Source organism: Fundulus heteroclitus, chromosome 8 (genome assembly GCF_011125445.2).
Source record: "Fundulus heteroclitus isolate FHET01 chromosome 8, MU-UCD_Fhet_4.1, whole genome shotgun sequence".
Classification (NCBI taxonomy): domain Eukaryota; kingdom Metazoa; phylum Chordata; class Actinopteri; order Cyprinodontiformes; family Fundulidae; genus Fundulus; species Fundulus heteroclitus.
The window spans coordinates 26,388,073-26,408,060 of NC_046368.1; the positions used below are offsets into that span (position 1 = coordinate 26,388,073).

Consider the following 19,988-nt stretch of genomic DNA (forward strand, 5'->3'; position numbering starts at 1 on the left):
CATCACAACATTTTTTGACAGAAAACCTAAACTACAAAAAGGTTTCAAAAATATTGTAAAAGGCAACATGTTTATGGAGTGTTTATCAGGTTATGTTGTTGACTAGCATCTTCAGCATTACTAAAACTGTGGTCTCGTGTATTCTCTGCTTTCCAAAAGGCAGAAAACATTTCCATCATGTTCCATGACGAAAACGACAACTTTGCTACAACCCAGCCTCGTTTTTATCTGCTTTACTCTCTCCTATGCACTTGGAGCCCTAACAAATTTTAAACATGTCTGAGTGCATTATAAAAAAAGATTTTATTTGAAATGGCCTTTTAAGAACGTTTACATTTTTCAATTACTTAATTATAAAACCTCACGGATACTAAAGGTAACTAACTTTTAGTCTGCACTCATGAAGATTTCAACACTTAAGACATTCATGTTGCCTAGACCTGGTAGCTCTTAGGAATGATGCATTCTGGGATATATAAAAAGATTTCATTTTCGAGTTTCCAAATTGCCGGTCAAGCTGAAAAACATCCAATTCCAGTCACCAGCTGATGTCTTTTCGCATTTCTCATTTTGTGGATCTGTATTCCCAAAGTCTTGATCGTTCTTGACACACATTTGTTCTAAATCAGGAAAACAAATCCGAAAAAACCTATTTAGACCGACACCAGCACAGGCAGATACTCTAGCCAAGTCATGTAATCTTATTGTTGTGCACATTTGCACGACACCGACTGAAGCTGGGACCTAGTCAAAGGGAAAATCCAACAATCACCAAGTGTAATTGATGCTGCCTGTGCTGCATCACAACAAATCTCAGCTCAGTTTGAGCATATTTGCATGCAGCTGTCAGGATTTATCTCCAAACACCACATGGCGGCATAAAGCCTCGGAGGTCTGGTTCTAGTCGCCAACAACTGAAAGCTGTTCATTTTCCATACATGCATGAGATTTTGGCTGATTTATTCTCTTACGTTAATGCATTGTGCACATTGAATATACTCTTAAATTACCATAATCTGAACCCCATCATTGATTTAATGTACATAATTTAAGAAGTTTATTTTTTTTTAGGAATTAAAAAAACGACATGTCATCTTGTTGGATACACAATCATAGTGGGTAGCACAATTTCTGATGCTCAGAGATGCACTGGTGAAATTCCCACTCCTAACTAACATGTGAATTAACCATTATGCATAGGGACCACACTCATTTTTAATGTTTATTGAAGACTGAAATATCTCCATTGGCCTTTAGGAAAGCAGATGCCACAAAGCGACTCTAATTTTGGCTCAAGACCACATGTTAAGTTTGAACATTATGAAGTCACTCTGCTGGTGGCAGCTCAGAGAGCTTCTTCCTGAAATACGAGGCGTTCTATTGTAATCGCTGCAGTTCCCAGTGAATTGTGTTGCTATATGTTGAGCTGTTGGATGAGAGCCATCATGTGGGACATGGAAATGAATGGCATGCCATAACGGATTTGGTTTGCTCTCAATCAAACCACGGCGAGTCTCTGAGGGTAACCGTTAATTAAAGAGGCCTGGAACAGCCTGAACACACTCGACTGTGGCCTCGGGACGTACATACATATTCATAACCTGTGTCCAGATTTGATTAAAATGGGGGGACAAAATAGCGCTCCGAGTCGACATCAACATGACACAGACAGGGCTTTAAACATCTGTTTTCAGCTTATGAGACTTTTCACTGAAAACGGAAGCATACACAAATTCCTTCATTTTTTATCCTTTATCATTAATTAAAAGGTTAAGTTGGATTTGCTAGTGGTGGTACCATTAAGGAGGCGCTTGAAACTGAAAGGTGTAATAGCTGTTTAGGTTAGTTGTTTAGAGCAGTTTTAAGTTTCTGTCTAGAAAAAAACGTCCAGCTGTTTGACTGATATGCCGACCTGACGTGCCAGATGGTTTGTCACACAGAACCATCTGGAAATGTGTCAGTGCAGGCGCAGAGCAGCAAAGCATGAACATGGTAGACAGTCTATCAATAAGAGCTGCCATCGTTCACGCCTGGAATATGACTGTCCCATCGCAGGCCGCTCATAGGTCCAAACTGATGCAAAATGAAATTAATTAAATCAAATTAAAATCTAGGGAATAAATATACAGGTTTACTCAGATCAACAGAACTGCACATGCTCAACATATGATAGCACAACAGCTGATTCTGCCTGATATGTTACGGCTGCCGAATATCAGAAAGAATTACATTGTGATATTATTGTGATAATTAGAGCTGAGTATTTGGATCTCAAATTAATATCCCAATACTGTTGGGGTTTATCAAAATGCATGATATATATTGACATATTTAAAGATTTGTTCTCCATCTCTATAATAACGATCAACCCTTTGATGTAAAAGTAAATAGTGAGTCAGGCTCTCTTCTTGTAACAGCAGGACAAAAGCAACAGATGGTGAAGTTTGTTTCCCACATATTCTAGCAGTGCAAGCAATCTTTACTCAGTTAGTTCAATTGCAAAATAAAGCCACCTTTTGCCTGATAGTTTACAAATACAAATTCCTCTGTCCAATAATCAGACCACACAGATGTTAACGACAGTATTCATATCCCAATATTGTTTGGATTTATCTTGAGACTCTGAACTTGGTTCAGTGATCAATATTCATAGCCTTATCAATCACATAATTGTTCCACATGACCCTGACAAAGGCTTGAAGATGACAGTGCAATGAGAGCAAAAGCAAATTTAAAAACTTTGTCATACCAAAAACAGCTAAATATTAAATCATTATAATTACGTCACAATGTGATTGCTGAATAAATTTGTTTAAATCCATATATAAGGCAACATGCATCATACGACAATATCATAAATTATTTATGATCAAATCACCCTTTGATCAAGGCACCAATAAATTAATTTCCTTGCTGACGAACATTACTGTTCACCCAAGCATTTTGCATACTGGGGTTTTCATGATCTAAAAGCTTCAAACTCACTACCGATGCTAGGAAAAACATTCCATACTCGAAACCATTTTCAATACCGCAGCTTCTTTCTGGGTAATGACAAAACATGATTAATTTCAATTTGACAAACTTAACATTAACTTTCTGAATTAGGGGGAAAAGTCAGTAAGGGACAACTCAGCCCTTATTTAGAGTAATATATTACCCAGCCCTTGTTGCTATATATATATATATATATATATATATATATATATATATATATATATATATATATATATATATATATATATATATATATATATATATTGATTGATTGATTGATTGAAGCACATTTTTCTCAGTCCCATGACGGTGTCCCTATCACCCTGAGCGTTAGTATCTAAAGCTTAATGATCTGTACCAGTTGTGGGAATGAAAGGACCGTAAATATGTCTACTAAAGCATCCGTAAAGCATTAAAATGATCTTCTCCATGTTTCACTGTAGGGAGGGTGTGTTCAGGGTGATGTGCAGGTTTTGGTTCATTTTTCTTCACGATGCTCTTTGCTCACTAATGTTGTCTAACAAATCTCTGAGGCCTTCAACCTCTGGATTTAAACTAAGATTAAGTTACACGCAGGTAGGCTCCAATTACTAGTTACTTTACGTCTGAACGCAGTGGGAAGCAATGGATTTTATTTAGGGTTATTAAAATAAATGGGGTTGAATACAAATAAACTCAGATATTTATTTGTCATAAATTTAAAAAGGTATGGATACTTTTACCTCCACCTTACTCTTGCACTTCTTTAGGTTGCTCCATAACATAACATCATCAAAGGATACATTAGTGCTTGTTGTTTTTAATTTGAAAAACTTAAACACTTCAGTGAGACACTTTATATTGGATCCTATCTTAGTTTAAGATTAACCTTGAGGTGAGGAAAGCCTGACTTTCCTTATAAAATAGAGGTTAAGCACATTTCCATGGTGTTTGTATTCACGGTGGTATTCTAACTAATGATGTGCATAATGTTTGTAGATGAGATCAACTGGCCTGATGGTGAGGATGCTCCACCTCCTGAGTCTCAGGAGCTCATCACCCTGCTGCTGAGACAGAATCCTCTAGAAAGGATGGGTGCAGGTGAGAAACCTTGAACATCCAGAAATCCTTTGAGACCTACGGAGGTAAAACAGGGCCAGTTCTTGTTTGCCACCTCAGCACATGCTCATTATTCTAAGCCACAGAGGAAGGAGCTGAGGTCATCCTACAGCAGAGTAGTTTATTGTGTGGCTCACTGAACTCCCCAGCTTTAATCAATTGCAATTATTCCCTTGCTTGTGTATGAATCCAATTCCATGCATGATCAGCGCTAGGAGAATCTGCAGTTTGTAAAAGTGACCATGACCTGGGTCAAAACCCTTTTATCACTTTGATCCGCTTGACCTGTTCAGTCGGAGGACAGCTCGAGCAAATGCCTTTCTGCTGTAGCCCTAAATGTCACAGGCAAGAAATTCTCCAGTATAATTTATGGTCATTAGATCAGTTTGTCCTGCAGCCACAAGGGAAAAAGGAAACGCAGCGTTAGCGTTCCTTCACCTCTTGTGTTAAACTATTAGTGATTTGCACATTTTTCCCCCTATAATACCTGCATTCATCCCACCAACAGGAGGAGCAGCTGAAGTGAAGCAGCATCAGTTTTTCCACAACCTGGACTGGAATGGCCTGCTGAGACAAAAGGCGGAGTTTATTCCTCAGCTGGAGTCCGAAGACGACACAAGCTACTTTGACAGTGAGTTACCTGTTATCAAAACAGAAAATATAGACGGAAGCTTTTTTTTTTTTTAGTATCGCCACGTCTTGTTCGCATGTGACTGTCGGGTGGAACGCTTGATGAACAGACGGATTGGAGCTTCAGCCGAGTTGGTTGGAAGATTTAAGTAAAAAAAGGCAAAATAGTTGGCAGTACTGGTTGGAAACATGTTGTAGGCAGGCAAAGAATCTCAGACTGGAGCTTAGGCAGTCAGTCTGTAGACGTTCAAAGCAGGTGGAGACATATCCCTTAAGACTTGCAGCCGTAATGGCAGCAAGAGGTTGATCAACAAAGTATTATATCAAAGGGATGAATACAAATGCTGTTACAGCCTGAAACGGTTGACATGCAGCCTTTATTTAGTAGAATGTCCCCGGTAATTATGTGTTGAAGACGGCAGCAAGTGCTACATTTGTATAAAAACAAATTAGGTGTCCCGCTTGAATTAAAAGTTAGATTTATATGTATATCGATCTTAAAAAAAAAAAAAAAAAAAGTGTGCAAAACTCACCTGGAAACGTCTCTGAAAATTAAAATCTCTTTTTCTCTGCTTGGCTCATAATTAAAATTGTTTTTCAAAATGAAAAAGTAATGCTGGCTTCCTTACTCAGAATTACATTGTGAGTAAGAAAATCTTGCTAAATTCCAGTGATCCTAATCGTGTGGTGTTGTTTTTTTGTGGTAAATCTACCTATTTGATTGGTGCTGCAAAATCCATGGTGCATCCACAAGGCTACAGTCAGTTTTTATTATCACACGTTTTTTTATTTTCTATCCGTCGGTTTAAGATGGGAGAAAATAAGTTCTTGGTGGGGGGGGGGGGGGGGCACTGGAAGACTGAATGGGAGACTAAAAAAATAGATATTTGAGAGCAAATCCTGAGCCAAGGCCAACCCTTGTTTTGCACTGTTGTCTGTCTCTCTCCTCAAAGGAAGGCTTTGTTGCTGACAAACGGCACTGATCGTGCTCTGCTGCTCTCTGACTCAGCTCTCTCCTTGGCAGAGAAATAACGTAAGAAATAAATGCTGTGGAAAAACAATTAAAATGAAAAACCTGTCTTTTCCAGCTCGCTCTGAGAGATACCATCACCTAGAGACGGAGGAAGAGGACACAAATGATGAAGACTTCAATGTGGAGCTGCGGCAGTTCTCCTCCTGTTCTCACAGATTCTCTAAGGTGCCTCTTTAATCTCTGTCCTCACATTGTTTTGGTCTCAGGGTGGTATATGAGCATCATGCTCGCTGCCAAAAAACATTAGTGATGTAAATGAGCCGCCGTCCCCGTCGTTCTCTCATGGGAAACAAATCAGGGCTTCATATGGTAATTGTCTAAAAACCTTGGTTTCCCCCCTGCTTGTTCTCTTCTCACCCCCCACTGCATTCAACGTTGATTTCAGCTTTGCATACATTTTCTACTTGCAAATCAGATCTGTGTTTTGGTTGTTGTCATGTGTGAACGGTACAGTCACTCAAGCCGAGAGTCATGCTGCATTGCAGTAAGCTCCCGCCTCACATCAAAACAAAACATTACAGTGAGTCTGAAAAAGCGGCTGGGTGTCTCAGAGGAAATGTTGAGCTACGCTGGAAGTTTTCACTTTAAATAAGAAATCATGTGTGCATAACACAAACACAATCATGGCATTCATTTAAGATTTTTGTCCATTTGTATGTTATTATTACTGTAGTAGATTTTCATGCCTTTTCATGATGCATTGTTGCATTTAGTTGAAGTATCTGCTCATAGATAAACGATTTTGCATCCTGGCCTGCGTACAATGACGTGAAGCCATGTTTGTTTGTCAGGTCTACAGCAGCTTGGATTTGTCCCGAGGGCATCTGGAGGAGAAGGGAGAGACGGAGGAGAAGAAGAGTGAAAGCCCGCTGACTGTGGACTCTCTGAGCTGGACGCCAGACTTTGCTGAAATGTAGGAGCATTTCCATCAGTACTGAAAGTCAGATGAACGAGGCCCAGCTGAATATAAATATGTTTAAACAATCCGCTCCCGCATTGTTCATAAGAATCTGCTGTTCTTTTATCCAGGCCCTCGCTGTCCCACTCAACAGACACGGACAGTACGAACCAGGTCCCTCGACCCAGTTTACTACCCAAGTTTGCCATCTCGGCTGAGAGCGAAGGCGACGACACCTCAGGCCTCAGCAACCCCAGCAAGGTGTCGTTCTCTATCGGGGAGCTGCCGCAGGATGAGCCCGATGTTGTCACTCCTGGCAGCACTCACAGTGGAGCCACGCTCTCTGGTACGAATCCCTGTATAAATACAAATTACCCTCCACAGAAACGTGATACGTTCCTTTGGTTTAAAAATAATCAGCCACACAAAATACCGTATGTCGTAGACCATGAGGTGCACTGATTGTGCGCCTCATAGTACGGTGCGCCTTATTTATGATTAAAGTTGGGATTACTAACTGGTTTTATGTGGTACAATGCGCTCAAAAATCTGTAAAAATGTGAAACTACGACTTTTTGGTTAGCAACAAAGCCGCTCTGCTCAATGGTTATTCGGAGCATTACAGTACACTTTGTCACTGCCTGATCAGACCCCTGAGCTGTCTACAAGACTGCCTGACTGTAATGTTGAAACTAGAAGTGCATTCATGCAAAGGCCACCTCATACTCAGACGTAGCAAACTCTGTGATCTGCACGTACTCTAGGTTCATGTAAAGCATCCCTCGCGCTAGCAACAATAGACCTAGTAAGTTAAATAAATAAAAGTTACATTTATTTTAATCGTTGCCCAGCCCTAATATATATATATAAATATATATATATATATATATATATATATATATATATATATATATATATATATATATATATATATATATATATATATATATATATATATATATATATATATATATATTAGGGCTGGGCAACGATTAAAATATTTAATCGCGATTAATCGCACTGATTAATCGCGATTAATCGCGATTAATCGCATTGTATTTACAAACTCCATGAATGAATTCAAAAGTAGTGTAAAGAGCACTTTTATTTTAATGTTCTGCTGCCATATGAACAAAAGTGTTGTAACATTTGTAGCACTTATCAGTAACACATATTTAGTGTAAAGCTCAACTTAAACATGTAAAACAAAAAATAGCAATAATAATAAATTAAAGCTTATTGCCACTGACAGGGAATTCTCTTTATGGGAAAAAAATCTACCAAAAACAGGCAATTTCTGAGGTAACAGCAGGGAGCAGCATTACCATTTTATGTTCAATACCAAAGTTTAACTTGGCAGTGGTTCCAACTAACTTGTTTCTGTCATATTCCATGCTGGAAGAACTTTAAACTGAAATGCTTGCTAACTCTATATCTGCGTTTATTTGACGTTGACACGCGGTTTTTTGTTGTTGCTTTCTCGCGCGCATATAGTGAATGGCAGGGGGAAAACAGGCAAAAATACATGGATACTTTGAAACGAGAAGCGACTTCACCGACGGCGTCGATGCAGACTCCGCTCCGCTCCGCACAAAACTTGTTCCATTCGCCAAGTCACCGCCTCGCCTCGCCTAAGCTCGCTCGCGGTACCTGCGGGAAACACCGCCTTCCGCATGTCAGCTGTGTTTTTTTTCCGGCCAGCACCTTTCTTCCTCTGAATCTGAGGCTTGGCTGACAGCGAGGTTATTGGCGCATTATCGCCACCTACTGTTCTGATTCAAACCCCTACACCGCAGCAACAGACCTTCACAAAATAAAAGCATGTGAGCAACATGCGTTAATGCGCGTTAAAGAAAATATCGCCGTTAATAGTCTAATGAGTTAACGCGAAATTAACGCGTTAACTTGCCCAGCCCTAATATATATATATATATATATATATATAATTACTGTGCAAGTCATTGAGGCCAATTTGTGCATGTCATTGCATCAGTCAAATCCGATAAAATTGGGCTGTAAGGTGAATGAAAATATTTTTTTGTTATGGATCGTTTAATAGATTTGTTTAAAAATTATTAGAGGTCTTCTCCCATATGATTTTCTTCACAGAATTAGTTTAAATGAGTAGAAAAAATCAAATTAACACATCTAAAATGTTGATGTATTTTGACAAAGATAAGTACGTCAGGGTCACATTTTCTGAGTCCTATGGTGAAAACGCTCTTCCTCACTATATATGGAAAATTACAAAACCTTCTGCTCACATAGTAATATGTATGTAGGAGTTGGGATTGTTTTTCATTAGCCTCTTTGCTTGCTTGCTTGTTTTATTTCAAGCAGGCCAAAATGTTATGCTGCCAAGTTTTGTGTGAATATTAAAGAATAGCTTAAATCAACAGAAGCAGATATATGTCACATTCCAGTGTTGAGGACAGTTTTAGCTCAGAGATGTCCTCACAAATTCATCTTAATCAGACAAACATGCAACCAGCATATTTGCAGACTTAAGCCGTCCATCATGTTGCACTCCAAACGAACATTAAGCAGAAAGGAACAAAAGGGCAAGAGTCATTGAGTCACATTAGCAGGAAAATGCAGTGGTGTGCTCTTAGGTGGCTGGCTAATAGCTATGTTATCCAGTAAACTGGTGTACAATCCTTTCATTCAGTTCTGTTGTAATAAAGGATGAAAGACAATATCTCTCAGCATAGTCCTTATAGATTTATAGTCATAACGGACATAGTTAAGGAGCTTTATGTAAATAACAATGCTGTTTCTGTAGCCAACATGTAGGCAACATGCTGCATGTTTACTTTGACATTGTCAGTAAAATTATCAGTTATAATAAATACCAAAGTCTCTCAACACAAAAACACTACAGAAAAGGAGTTTCTCTGCTAAACACATGCAGCATTATATAAAAATGACATTGCACCAAACTGGGTCACCAGGCAGCTCATTCAGCTGCTCGGTCAGCTGCAGTTCTCATTTATTAGTTTTTAGCAGAAAGCCTCTTCCTCTTGCTACACTGCCCCCTATTGGCAACATGTGCAGAGTTTTTGGCTACTTCTATTTCCGTCATATTTTGGTAAAAGAAAATTCAAAATCCAGTGCACTAACTGTCAAGCTAGCGACAAAAGCTTATGTAAAAGATGTGCAAGAGGTTTATAGTGGTGAGATAAAGCCTTTAAAATGAGATGCACATTAAAACAGACATTGGTTCAACTTTTTTTTAACACCAGTGCAGTATTTTAATGGTACTTCAAAAGCACACAGGTTTGCTGCGTTCTGGTGGCTGTGCCTCCATGTTTAGTGTACCATTTGATGATTTTTGATACAGCTCTAGTCTTAGATAATAATTTGATTTCTGGAACTGCCTCACTTTAAATGTTACACATTGAGGCGTTAGTTCAAGAAACAGTAACAGCTTCAAGTTCAGATATTTTGTTAGATTGGATTTAGATTAAATGTAGCTCTATAACACAGGTGTCTAACTCCAGTCGCAAGGCTCCTGATGGCTTAGTTACCTCCTCAGGAGAGTGATTCATTTGTGTTGAATCAGGAACAAATCTAGACCCTGGCTCTATAAGATCTATTTATTGAAGATTTAAATCTTTGCCATGCCTTTGAATAAAACAAAAAATTGTTCTACCTCTCAGGACCTTCTTTTCTTGCTCCTTATAAGAAAGCACAGAAGCGCCTTTTGTTCTCCAAACTCTAAATGTAAACAACGTTTCCTAATTAATTTTTATCCACTAGCTTCTTCAGTAGTAACACTGTTATGCCTTCTTCTGTAATGCAATAAATAGGCAGCTTCTCCGAGCATCTGGACCAGCTGACACCTAGAAGCGAGGAGGTAAAGACCCTCGATGGTACCAGCCACGCCTCTACGAATCAGGGGGCTCGGACCTCCTCTCTGCGACCAGAAACCGCCGCAGAAAAGACCAAACCTCTGGCTAAAGTCCACAAGTCTGTGTCAACAGGAGCCCTTTCCCTGATGATCCCTGGTGGTAAGCCAATTATTCTACATACAAACGGGACACAGTCATATACAGATTTTCACTGTAAAGAGCTGTCCCTCACAGCGAGCTCTAAGTGATAACATATCATATTAAAGCTGAGCGCCTCAGAGAAAGCTCTTTATAGATCTGTGCAGAAGTGGCCCAGCTTGACATCTGCTGTGAGATCCATTTTACAGACTGACTGTGAGAAAACAGGCGAGTCCAAGCCAATAATGAACAAAATGCACGCTTAGGCCTGGGGCAAGAGATCCTTGCTGCTGGGATATAAAATCCTATTAGCTTCATCCCAGCAGCTCGACAGCAACGCCTCAGTGCTGACTCCAGGCATGATTTAAGTCTGACTGATTAAATAAAAGAAGCCTCTCAGGTGGTGATTGTTTCTTATTTTTTCCAGATATCTTTGGGGTGTCTCCACTAGCCAGCCCCCTTTCTCCTTACTCCCTCTCCTCGGACCCGTCCTCCAGAGATTCCTCTCCGAGCAGAGACTCCTCCCTCTGCACCACCAACCCACGGCAGCCGATCACCATCCACAGCTCTGGGAAGAAGTTTGGCTTCACACTGAGGGCAATCAGAGTGTACGCGTGTGACAGTGACATTTACACGGTCTATCACATGGTCTGGGTAAGGACTATCCATGCAGCGATAGTAATCTTAAGCTACTATTCTGTAAAAAAAAAAAACGATGTTTTGAGATGGAAATATGATTATTGTTGGTTGTTTTTGTGAATCAGAATGTAGAAGATGCTGGGCCGGCACAGAAAGCAGGACTCAAAGCTGGAGACCTGATTACTCACGTGAACGGGGAACCTGTTCATGGTCTCGTCCACACAGAAGTGGTGGAGCTCCTGCTGAAGGTGACGATGACTGTCTTTACATTGCGACTGGGGCCGTTTACATGGGAGTTATGGTTTCCAAGCAGACATCTGCTCAGTTTACCAGAAACATTACATGCTGGGTTTGTGCTCAGAGCATTTAAATAATTTAGCTGAGGACAACATATGAGCAAAATGAAAGAAAAGCTCTAGTTATTTTGCATTTAGATGCTTATGTGGACGAGTTGGTGCTTTCCATTCAACATGAAGTCTATAAAGCAAAAAGAGTAAACAGCAATCTCTTTAGGTTTTAACATAAAGCAATGCATCTATAGATCCATACAAGCATTTGTTTTTTGCTTCAACTTTTCAATTGGATTCAGGTCTGGACTTTGACTAGGCCATTCTGATACATGGATCGCCTTTGTTGTAAACTATATTGTAGATCTGGCTGTATGTGTGAGGTTGTAATTCATCTGGATCTTTTGCTACATGACATTTTTTTCAAGGATGGCGCTGTATTTGATCTCCATCCACCTACTCTGACTAGCTTTAGAACAACTTCCCCACATCATGATGCTGCCACCCTCATGTTCCACAGTGGGAATAGTGATTTTTATTTATTTTTTGATTGATGTGTAGTATTAGATTTACACTACATGTTGGTTTTTGTATGTAGGTCAAACTGTTACGCTTTTCATCTAAACAGAACACATTTATTTACAAGTTTGCTGTGTACACCACTTTGTTCGTCCCAGTAAAACATTTTGAAGTTAATGGTTGTAACATGAAATATTGCAAGAGGTGTGAATGCTTGTGCAAGCCACCGTAGGCAAGTTATTGGTTTTTTTTGTTTTTTTTTTATTACTACTAGTTTCCTTGCTCACAAGAATGTTGTTTTGCTTTCAGAGTGGAAGCAAAGTGGCCATCTCTACCACTCCTTTTGAAAACACATCCATAAAAACTGGCCCAGCCAGGAGGAACAGCTACAGGAGCAAGATGGTGAGATGTGGAAAGAAGGCCAAAAAGGAGAAGACACCCGAAAGGTAGAGAATTTATTGACGTATTTTACTTTTTCATTTTATCAGGAATCTGCAAACTGTGACCAGAGTTTCAGAATCTGGCGCCTCGGTACTTATCCCTGTTAAATTTAGCTATTACAAGGAGTGGATCAGAACATGTAAACTATATTCCTGCTGTTTGTGTGGAGATACAAATATAATTTGTTCTTGTTTAACAAACAAGTTGCTCATTTTACAGACGAAAATGTCAGGGTGTTTTTAAGGATTTAAAATGATAGCCAACTCAAAGCGGTGCGTAGCTGAAGTAGAAGGAAAATAATGTGAATTTATTATCTACAATCACCTTTCACTAACGTTACAGCTGCAAGTTTTTGAACTCTGCTAAAAGAAGAATTTGATTTCTCCAGTGTTTATGATCTAGCTTCTCTCAGTTAGCCTTGATTCTATAAACATCAATGTGTTGCCACAGATTCTCAGCTGAATTTAGGTTTTGTGTTCCAGGATAAGCCTGTATTTACTGTCACTCCACCCACCTTCCCATGTTATCTGAACAGCTTCCCTTTTACTGCATCCCCACAGTATTATACTGCCACTCCCATGTTTCACTGTGGGAATGGTATGCTCAGACTGATATGCAGTGTTATTTTTCTGAATGTTGGCTGAAAAGTTTTGTTTTTGTTTTTCAAGCCTGAAAAGTGTAATTTTGACCCGAGCTGTGACCCTTGCCTTTGTGGCGTTAGTGTTGTGCCAAAATCTGAAGGCGGTTGGTTGCACCAGATTAGTGGTATTGGAGTAAATGGGTTCAAACTTTCAGTGCACCATTCAGAGTTCTGTGAGCAACTTTAAATCCATTTTTAAGTTTTCAGAGGAATGATTTTTTTTATACGTTTGCTTTTTCAGGCGGCGCTCCATCTTCAAGCGTTTTGCCATGCAGCCTTCTCCTCTGCTTCACACCAGCCGCAGCTTCTCCTCCCTGAACCACTCTCTGTCATCCGGTGAGAGTTTGCCTGGCTCTCCCACCCACAGTCTCTCCCCTCGCTCCCCTACCGCCGCCCTCAGAACTGCACCAGATTTCACACAGTCAGGTGGAGAGCTGATCTCAACTTTTGAAAAAAAAAAAAAACCACGACGTCTCTTTTAGAGTATTTTACTGTAAATGCCTCGTATTTACCGATGTCCGTTGTGTCTTGTGCTTGTGAATCCTAGGTGGTAACTCCTCCCAGAGCAGCTCTCCCAGCTCCAGCGCTCCAAACTCGCCGGCAGGCTCAGGCCACATTCGTCCCAGCACTTTGCACGGACTCGGCCCCAAGCTGCCGGGCCAGCGGCTCCGCCAGGGGCGCCGGAAGTCTGCCGGCAGCATTCCCCTCTCTCCTTTGGCCCGTACGCCTTCGCCCACGCCGCAGCCGACATCTCCTCAGCGCTCACCCTCTCCGCTTCTCAGTGGACATCCTGTAGCACTCTCCAAGGCAACGCAATCTTTCCCAGCCAAAATACACTCCCCTCCCACAATCGTGCGCCATATCGCCTGCCCTAAAAATGCTGAGCCGCCTCGCTCGCCTCTCCTGAAGCGTGTCCAGTCTGAGGAGAAGCTGTCGCCGTCCTACGCAGGGGAGAAGAAACACCTTTGTACCAGAAAACACAGCTTGGAGGTCACCCAGGAGGAGGTGCAGGACGAGGAGCTGAGGTCCTCTGAGCGAGACTGCGCCATGTTGCAGAGTGTGGACGAAACGGCTAGTGAGCCCGTGCTCGTCAATCGGCTGCGGCCCGTTGAGCAAGGCTGCTTAAAGAGGCCCGTCGGTCGTAAGGTTAGCAGACAGGAGTCTGTGGAGGAGCTTGACAAAGAAAAACTGAAATTCAAGATGGTGGTTAAAAGGCAGGACTGGCCAGAGAGGAGGGAGTCTCTGCAGAAACAAGATGCTCTGCTTGAATTGGACTCAATGCCTCTGTGTGGCGATGAGAGGGACGAATGTTTCCTTTTTCCAACCCAGAACAAAGCCCAGATCAGCCCAGAGTCAGGTCTGGAAATCAAAGCTGCTAGCACAACGCTTAAAGATGTCCTGTATAAGAAACTGTCCACACGAGCCTCTGAAGGCTTCCCCGAAGCTTCCAGTGGCAGCTGTGAGAGCGAAGGAAGCACCCGGTCATCTCCCTGCGTTCCTCACACAGAGCGGCAGCACTCTTGGCAGGGGAAAGACGCCCTGAAGCCCGACAGACTAGACTTCAAAGCTCCAAGCATTGAGTTCACCAGGAAAAGGCTGTCATTTGAAGACAGGGAGGACTGCATGTGTCGACTGTCGTCCGGCCTCCATGAGAACCTCCATTTTGCCTCCATGAGGTCCAAAAGCCTCCAGCTGGACACGGTCTTGTCCCATGACCACATGAAAGGCAGTGTTCACTCAAACCCCGAAGGTCTGTCCCCGAAACTTTTCTCAGGGAGGGAGGGGAGCGCTGTGGAGAAACTCCAGCTCATTTCCTCTGCTGAGACGCCGCTGAGAAAGACTTCATCAGAGTACAAACTCGAGGGACGCCACGTCTCCTCGCTTAAACCTCTGGAGGGGACTCTGGACATCGCTCTGCTTTCAGGACCGAGGGTCTCCAAGACTGAGAACTGTCTCTCCAAGATGACAGACCACACAAGTGACGCTCTCTCTGTGAGTCCTTCAGTACGGCTCAAAAGTCCAACTGAGAGGCAGATCACTATCCCCCAAGTGAAAGCTGATAAGATGAAAACCTCTCTGACCTGTTTACCAAGCAGTGAGGCCGTTTCTCCTGTAGCCAGCGGAGCTGTGTCAAAAGATCAGCCGAATGCCGCGGCGGCAGACATTAAAATCAGTTCAAGTGGAGAAAAGACACAAGACAGACACAGAGACTCATTGAAGCCTTCAGGAGTCAAACAAGAAAGCCGTGTCAGTGTCAAGGCCTCTTCCCCTTTAGCTCATGACCACAGAGGCCCCCGACACGCCTCCCACTTCTCCTCCAGTGGGAAAACCCCTTCCATACGGGAAGTAAGCAATGAAGATCAGGAGGATGAAGCAGAGCAAGAGGAATACCCAGCAGACACTACATCACAAAATAAACACGGGTCCCAAGTAGTGGCATCTTTGAGTTCAGTAAAACTGGATGCAAAGTTAAAAACTCCAGCACAAGTAGAGATAGATCGAGCTCCAGCACCGGACAGGCAGAGCACAGACTCTGGTTTGCATACAGGTCGGCATCAGAGTGCTGAGAAAACCATATCTGCTGTAACCCCTGTGCGTGCAGGACCTGTACAGAACGTCTCTGCTTCTGAGCTCAGTCCAGAGAATGTGCTTTCAGAACAGCAAGCGCTCGACATCTGCTCCTCAGAACCACAGATGAGCTTTTCTGTCACAACATCAGCATTATCTTCTGAGCGTGATCATAAATCCAGCTGCTTAAGTCCTAACGCCGCCTGTGAAACATCTGCCAGTGAAGAAGCTGCACCGTCAAGTAGAGGAGCAGACAGAGAACTCTGTGACTATTCCTCCAAGTTAGAGCAAAACACAGACACTAACCTAAATCCTGCAACAAAAGACAAAATGAATGTGAGCAAGAAGCCTAACTCTGCGTCTGCAGGAGACTCGCCTGACTTGTTCCCGAAGAAAGAAGTTCCTGTAATTTTATCAAAGAACTCGATGTGTTTGAAAGATCTTGGGCAGCCCCCCAAACACTGTCCAGCTGAAAAAGCCCAGCACAAACCCTGTGATTCAGAGTATAAGAAGGCAGTAAAGGAAAACACTGTGGTCCAGTCTACAAAAGTATCAGCTCCAAACGAAAATGTTTTGAGTGTAAAGGGTAAATCTAGACCTGAACAACAACCTGCAGGTCCTCCATCTGTGAAGGACTCAAGTCCACCTGAATTTAAGTCTCGCAGCACAACTCCCCCTGTCCCCATGGTTAAAGGAAGCCCAAGCTCAAAACACCCTAAAGAGGCTGAAGCCACTACTACAAATGTTCAAGCAACCAAGGACACTAAACATGGAGAGGCTTCATTGCTGTCCATCGGGGGCAGCATGAACCAGGAAGAACCAGCTCGGCCAACACAGTCGCCCAAGCAAAAGGTGACTCAGCCCAAGAGTTCTGCTACCATAAAAGACCCTGCGGACTCAAAGCCAAAACCCCTCCCTCCTAAAACCACATCATCATCTCCGCTTATCAAGCAAAATGTTGATGCAAAACCAAAAGATCGCTCACCCAAAAACCAAGCTCATCCTGAATCTAAACCAAAAGATGTCACCTTGCCTCTCTCTTCACCTCAGCTTCAGCAGCTCGAAAAGGCCCGGCCATCGGAGGTCATCCCTCTTCCCAACCCTCCACCGGTGCTGCCAAAGCCTGCCGTGAAAAAGGACGTGTACTTGCTGAGCCAAGGAGACTCCTTAGACAAGTTCAGCTCTGAGCCTGTGGTCAAGGCAGCTAAGGACACTCTCAAACAGGATACTCACAAGCCCCCAGATACCCAAACCACCCTTGACAAGCAGCCCTCATCCAACCGGAAGGAGCATGTGGACAAGAAGAAGAAAGACACAGTTCAAGAGGTCACGTCTGCACAGAAAACCACGAAAAGAGACTCATCCCGGGCTTCTCCATCTGCACTCAAAGACACTTCCGATAAGGACAGTAGCAGGTGCAAGCAGCAGAGGGAGTCCCCCCGTAACGCCAGTAACAAGAAGTAAAAACACAAAGTTCTAGGGATTCATGTCAGCATCGTCATGCCTTCTTCTTTTGGGTTTTATTTGAGGACCGGCCAAGCTGTTACATGCCGATATAGGTGTTGGTATCTCTTAATTTGCTGATGACGTTCGTGTTTCTCTTCTCAAGTCAAGTGAATGTTTCAAGGTTTGATTCTTTTCTTCACCAAAGGCTTTGTGCAATCAGTAATGTCAGAGGCTGCAATGTGTTGAAGAGTTAGTGCCATAAAAGATTTTGAATTGCACTTTTACCTGTGGACGCGGAGGACCTGATGCCGAGGTCTTTTAATGCAGTAGACCACATGATTTTAATAAGCAGATTAGCCACTGTTAGTGTTTCCTGCCCGGTATGACCCATTTGATTAGTGATTTTTCCACCAAGTGGCGCACAGAGGGAATATACCATGTCCTGTGCTTGTTCACCTAAATCTTTAAAGTACAGAATCATGTTCTGGTTCTTAGTGAAGGGGCCTTAGACACACGGGAAGTAAAACCTCTTGCTGTTCTTGGCAAGGAGTTGTGTTTATTCACATTCCTTTGACATCTGTACATATAGTTCTGATTTTTATGCAATACGGTGTAAATAAGATATTGTAAAACAGGGAAAACATTTGGCTTACATGATTGTATTATATGTAAAGATTTTGCCGTGTCATGTTTGTATGCTCGATATGAAGACGTTCTGCTCTGTGGTCTAAAGTCTCATCAAAGGTGTTCTCCTCTCTGACGTCTCCCATGTTTTCACATGCTCCAAAACTGACTTGAAGAGGGACGCGGCTTGAGGAGCGAACTGGGCTATTTCTTAAAATGTAGCATTATAAATAAATCTATATCTATAAAAAAGAAAAACTGTGAGGGCTATCAGCGTTTCCTAAGAATGTCTCTACTCGTGTTGGCGCGTTTTCAGGCTAGCTGCGAATTGAAGAACGATAGGCGATTGTTCGATCGACGAAAGAAACAAGCGCCTCTGCACACGTGCAGCTGATTTGAAAAGAAACAAACGTCCTTTAGGGTTTTCATGTTCGGGACTTATGCTCGGTCACTTGAGGAATGTGCCATCTTAAAGGGTTGGTGTTCAAGTGTCTCACTGTCAGGGTGTCTGTGCTGTTTTCATACAACCTTAAGCTTCACTTGGGTAAAGATGTAACAAAGAGTGTTTGCATAGTTTATGTCCACGGCGAGCAAATACTCTACACCACTCTATACAGGCTCTCATGTATCCTTATTCACTTTTCTCCTTATTATTGATGCCTTTTCAATTACAAACCCTGTATGACAAACTGAAATTAGCTTAGATCATTATTCTTAGCGGTATTTACAGTTAAAAAAAAAAAATCTCATGTACTACTTGTGTGCAAACTATAAATTTACCTTGACACAAAGTATATCTAAATGTTCCACACTGTCTCGACAATTATTAATTGACTTTAGGGATGTTATTGTGAACCAATCAAATGTTTTCCTGCATTAGATATTGTAAAGGTATCGTAAGAAACTGCACCTTAATGTTTGATCACCGAGTCAATGAATTAGGAGCTAAAAGTAGATCCAACGTTTCATTCTCATTTAATAAACCCCCCACTTTTTTTGTTCCCATGATGACAGACATTTAAAAGCACATGCAGTGTTTGTTTACAAAGCCTCATGGATGTATATTTTGTATATTGTTAATTTGCCAAATCTGTATTCTGTGTCTCAGATAATGTTGCTGATAGCCATGTGAGACCTTTGCCCCCCCTCCCTCCTCCCCCTCCTGCCAGCAGGATATTCGTTTGTGTGCGGTAATCAGTGTTCCTTCATGTCGAGTTCTTCTCGTCTGCTTGTCTCTTCGGGTCCCTTAGTTTCTGTGTGCAACACTGGTATTAGGTGAACTTGCTCTCTATGGTTTGTCTTTTAGAAAATGTGCAATAAAAGTGTTTTGAGTTTTTGTATTTTGCCCAAGAAAAGCTCTATGGATGTCATAGATGTTGTATATTAACAGATATTTATACTTCTAATGTTGCGTAATACTGAAAATAAAATGAGATTCTAAATGATCCGTTTAGTCTCTTCCTTTTGTTTTTTTATGTGAGAAGTCCAGTAAAAATGCATGTTTTGCTCACTTTTATGTAAAACTTCTTGGGAGGAAAGAACTCGACACACTAACCAAGAATCTTTTTTGAAAGATAAGAAAGGTAAGAGTTTAGAAAGTTGTTGCATGAGTAATAGAAAGACACTATGGTTTTGATCGCAGAAACTTCCAATGAAGAGCTGAGTCTATTGGTTTACTTTGGTTCAGGCTCCATCTCACACAACTAAAACTAGATATTTACAAAAGACTATATCAAGACACTTTCTCTCTCCTCCTGTCTAACATGAAGCCAAACAAACCTTTTCCTGTTTCAGCTCACTTAAGATGACCGGAACTAATTCTATTTTCTAAATGTGATTATTTCAACTTTATCCAAATACATTTTCTTAGTATTTGGTAGAATTGCCTTTGAGTTGTATGACTTGGGTCAGATTGTTGTCCTGTGTACAGAGGTGGGTAGTAACTACTTAGATTTACTCAGTTATATTTACTTAAGTAACTCTTTGAACATAATGTACTTTTAGGAGTAGTTTTATTGCTGTACTGTACTTTTTACTTGTCATATTCTTACTTGTGTATCGCTACTCTTGAGTAAAATGTCTGGCTACTCTACCTACTGCAAGTAACTTCATCAAGAATAGAGTTAACCAATAATGCACCAGTTGTTCTTTGTATGTTTGTCATTTTTGTCTTTAAAAT

At 41.6% G+C, this 19,988-nt stretch overlaps 1 protein-coding gene across 16 annotated transcripts in view; it reads left to right on the plus strand.

Annotated features, from left to right (window-relative positions):
- The window catches only part of mast4 (microtubule associated serine/threonine kinase family member 4), a 120,757-nt gene extending 101,503 nt beyond the window's left edge, over window positions 1-19,254 (plus strand). For 15 of the 16 annotated variants that reach the window (XM_036140462.1, XM_036140463.1, XM_021309069.2 and 12 more), the window contains 11 exons: window positions 3,976-4,077; window positions 4,604-4,726; window positions 5,814-5,923; window positions 6,550-6,671; window positions 6,788-7,002; window positions 10,466-10,666; window positions 11,073-11,299; window positions 11,410-11,532; window positions 12,400-12,536; window positions 13,413-13,597; window positions 13,719-19,254. In XM_036140462.1, coding sequence (XP_035996355.1) covers window positions 3,976-4,077; window positions 4,604-4,726; window positions 5,814-5,923; window positions 6,550-6,671; window positions 6,788-7,002; window positions 10,466-10,666; window positions 11,073-11,299; window positions 11,410-11,532; window positions 12,400-12,536; window positions 13,413-13,597; window positions 13,719-17,203 — 5,030 coding nt within the window. In that variant the 3' untranslated portion in view covers window positions 17,204-19,254. The remainder of the gene's footprint in view (window positions 1-3,975; window positions 4,078-4,603; window positions 4,727-5,813; window positions 5,924-6,549; window positions 6,672-6,787; window positions 7,003-10,465; window positions 10,667-11,072; window positions 11,300-11,409; window positions 11,533-12,399; window positions 12,537-13,412; window positions 13,598-13,718) is intronic. The other variant, XM_036140465.1, reaches the window with a different exon arrangement.
- Window positions 19,255-19,988: the final 734 nt, after the last annotated feature.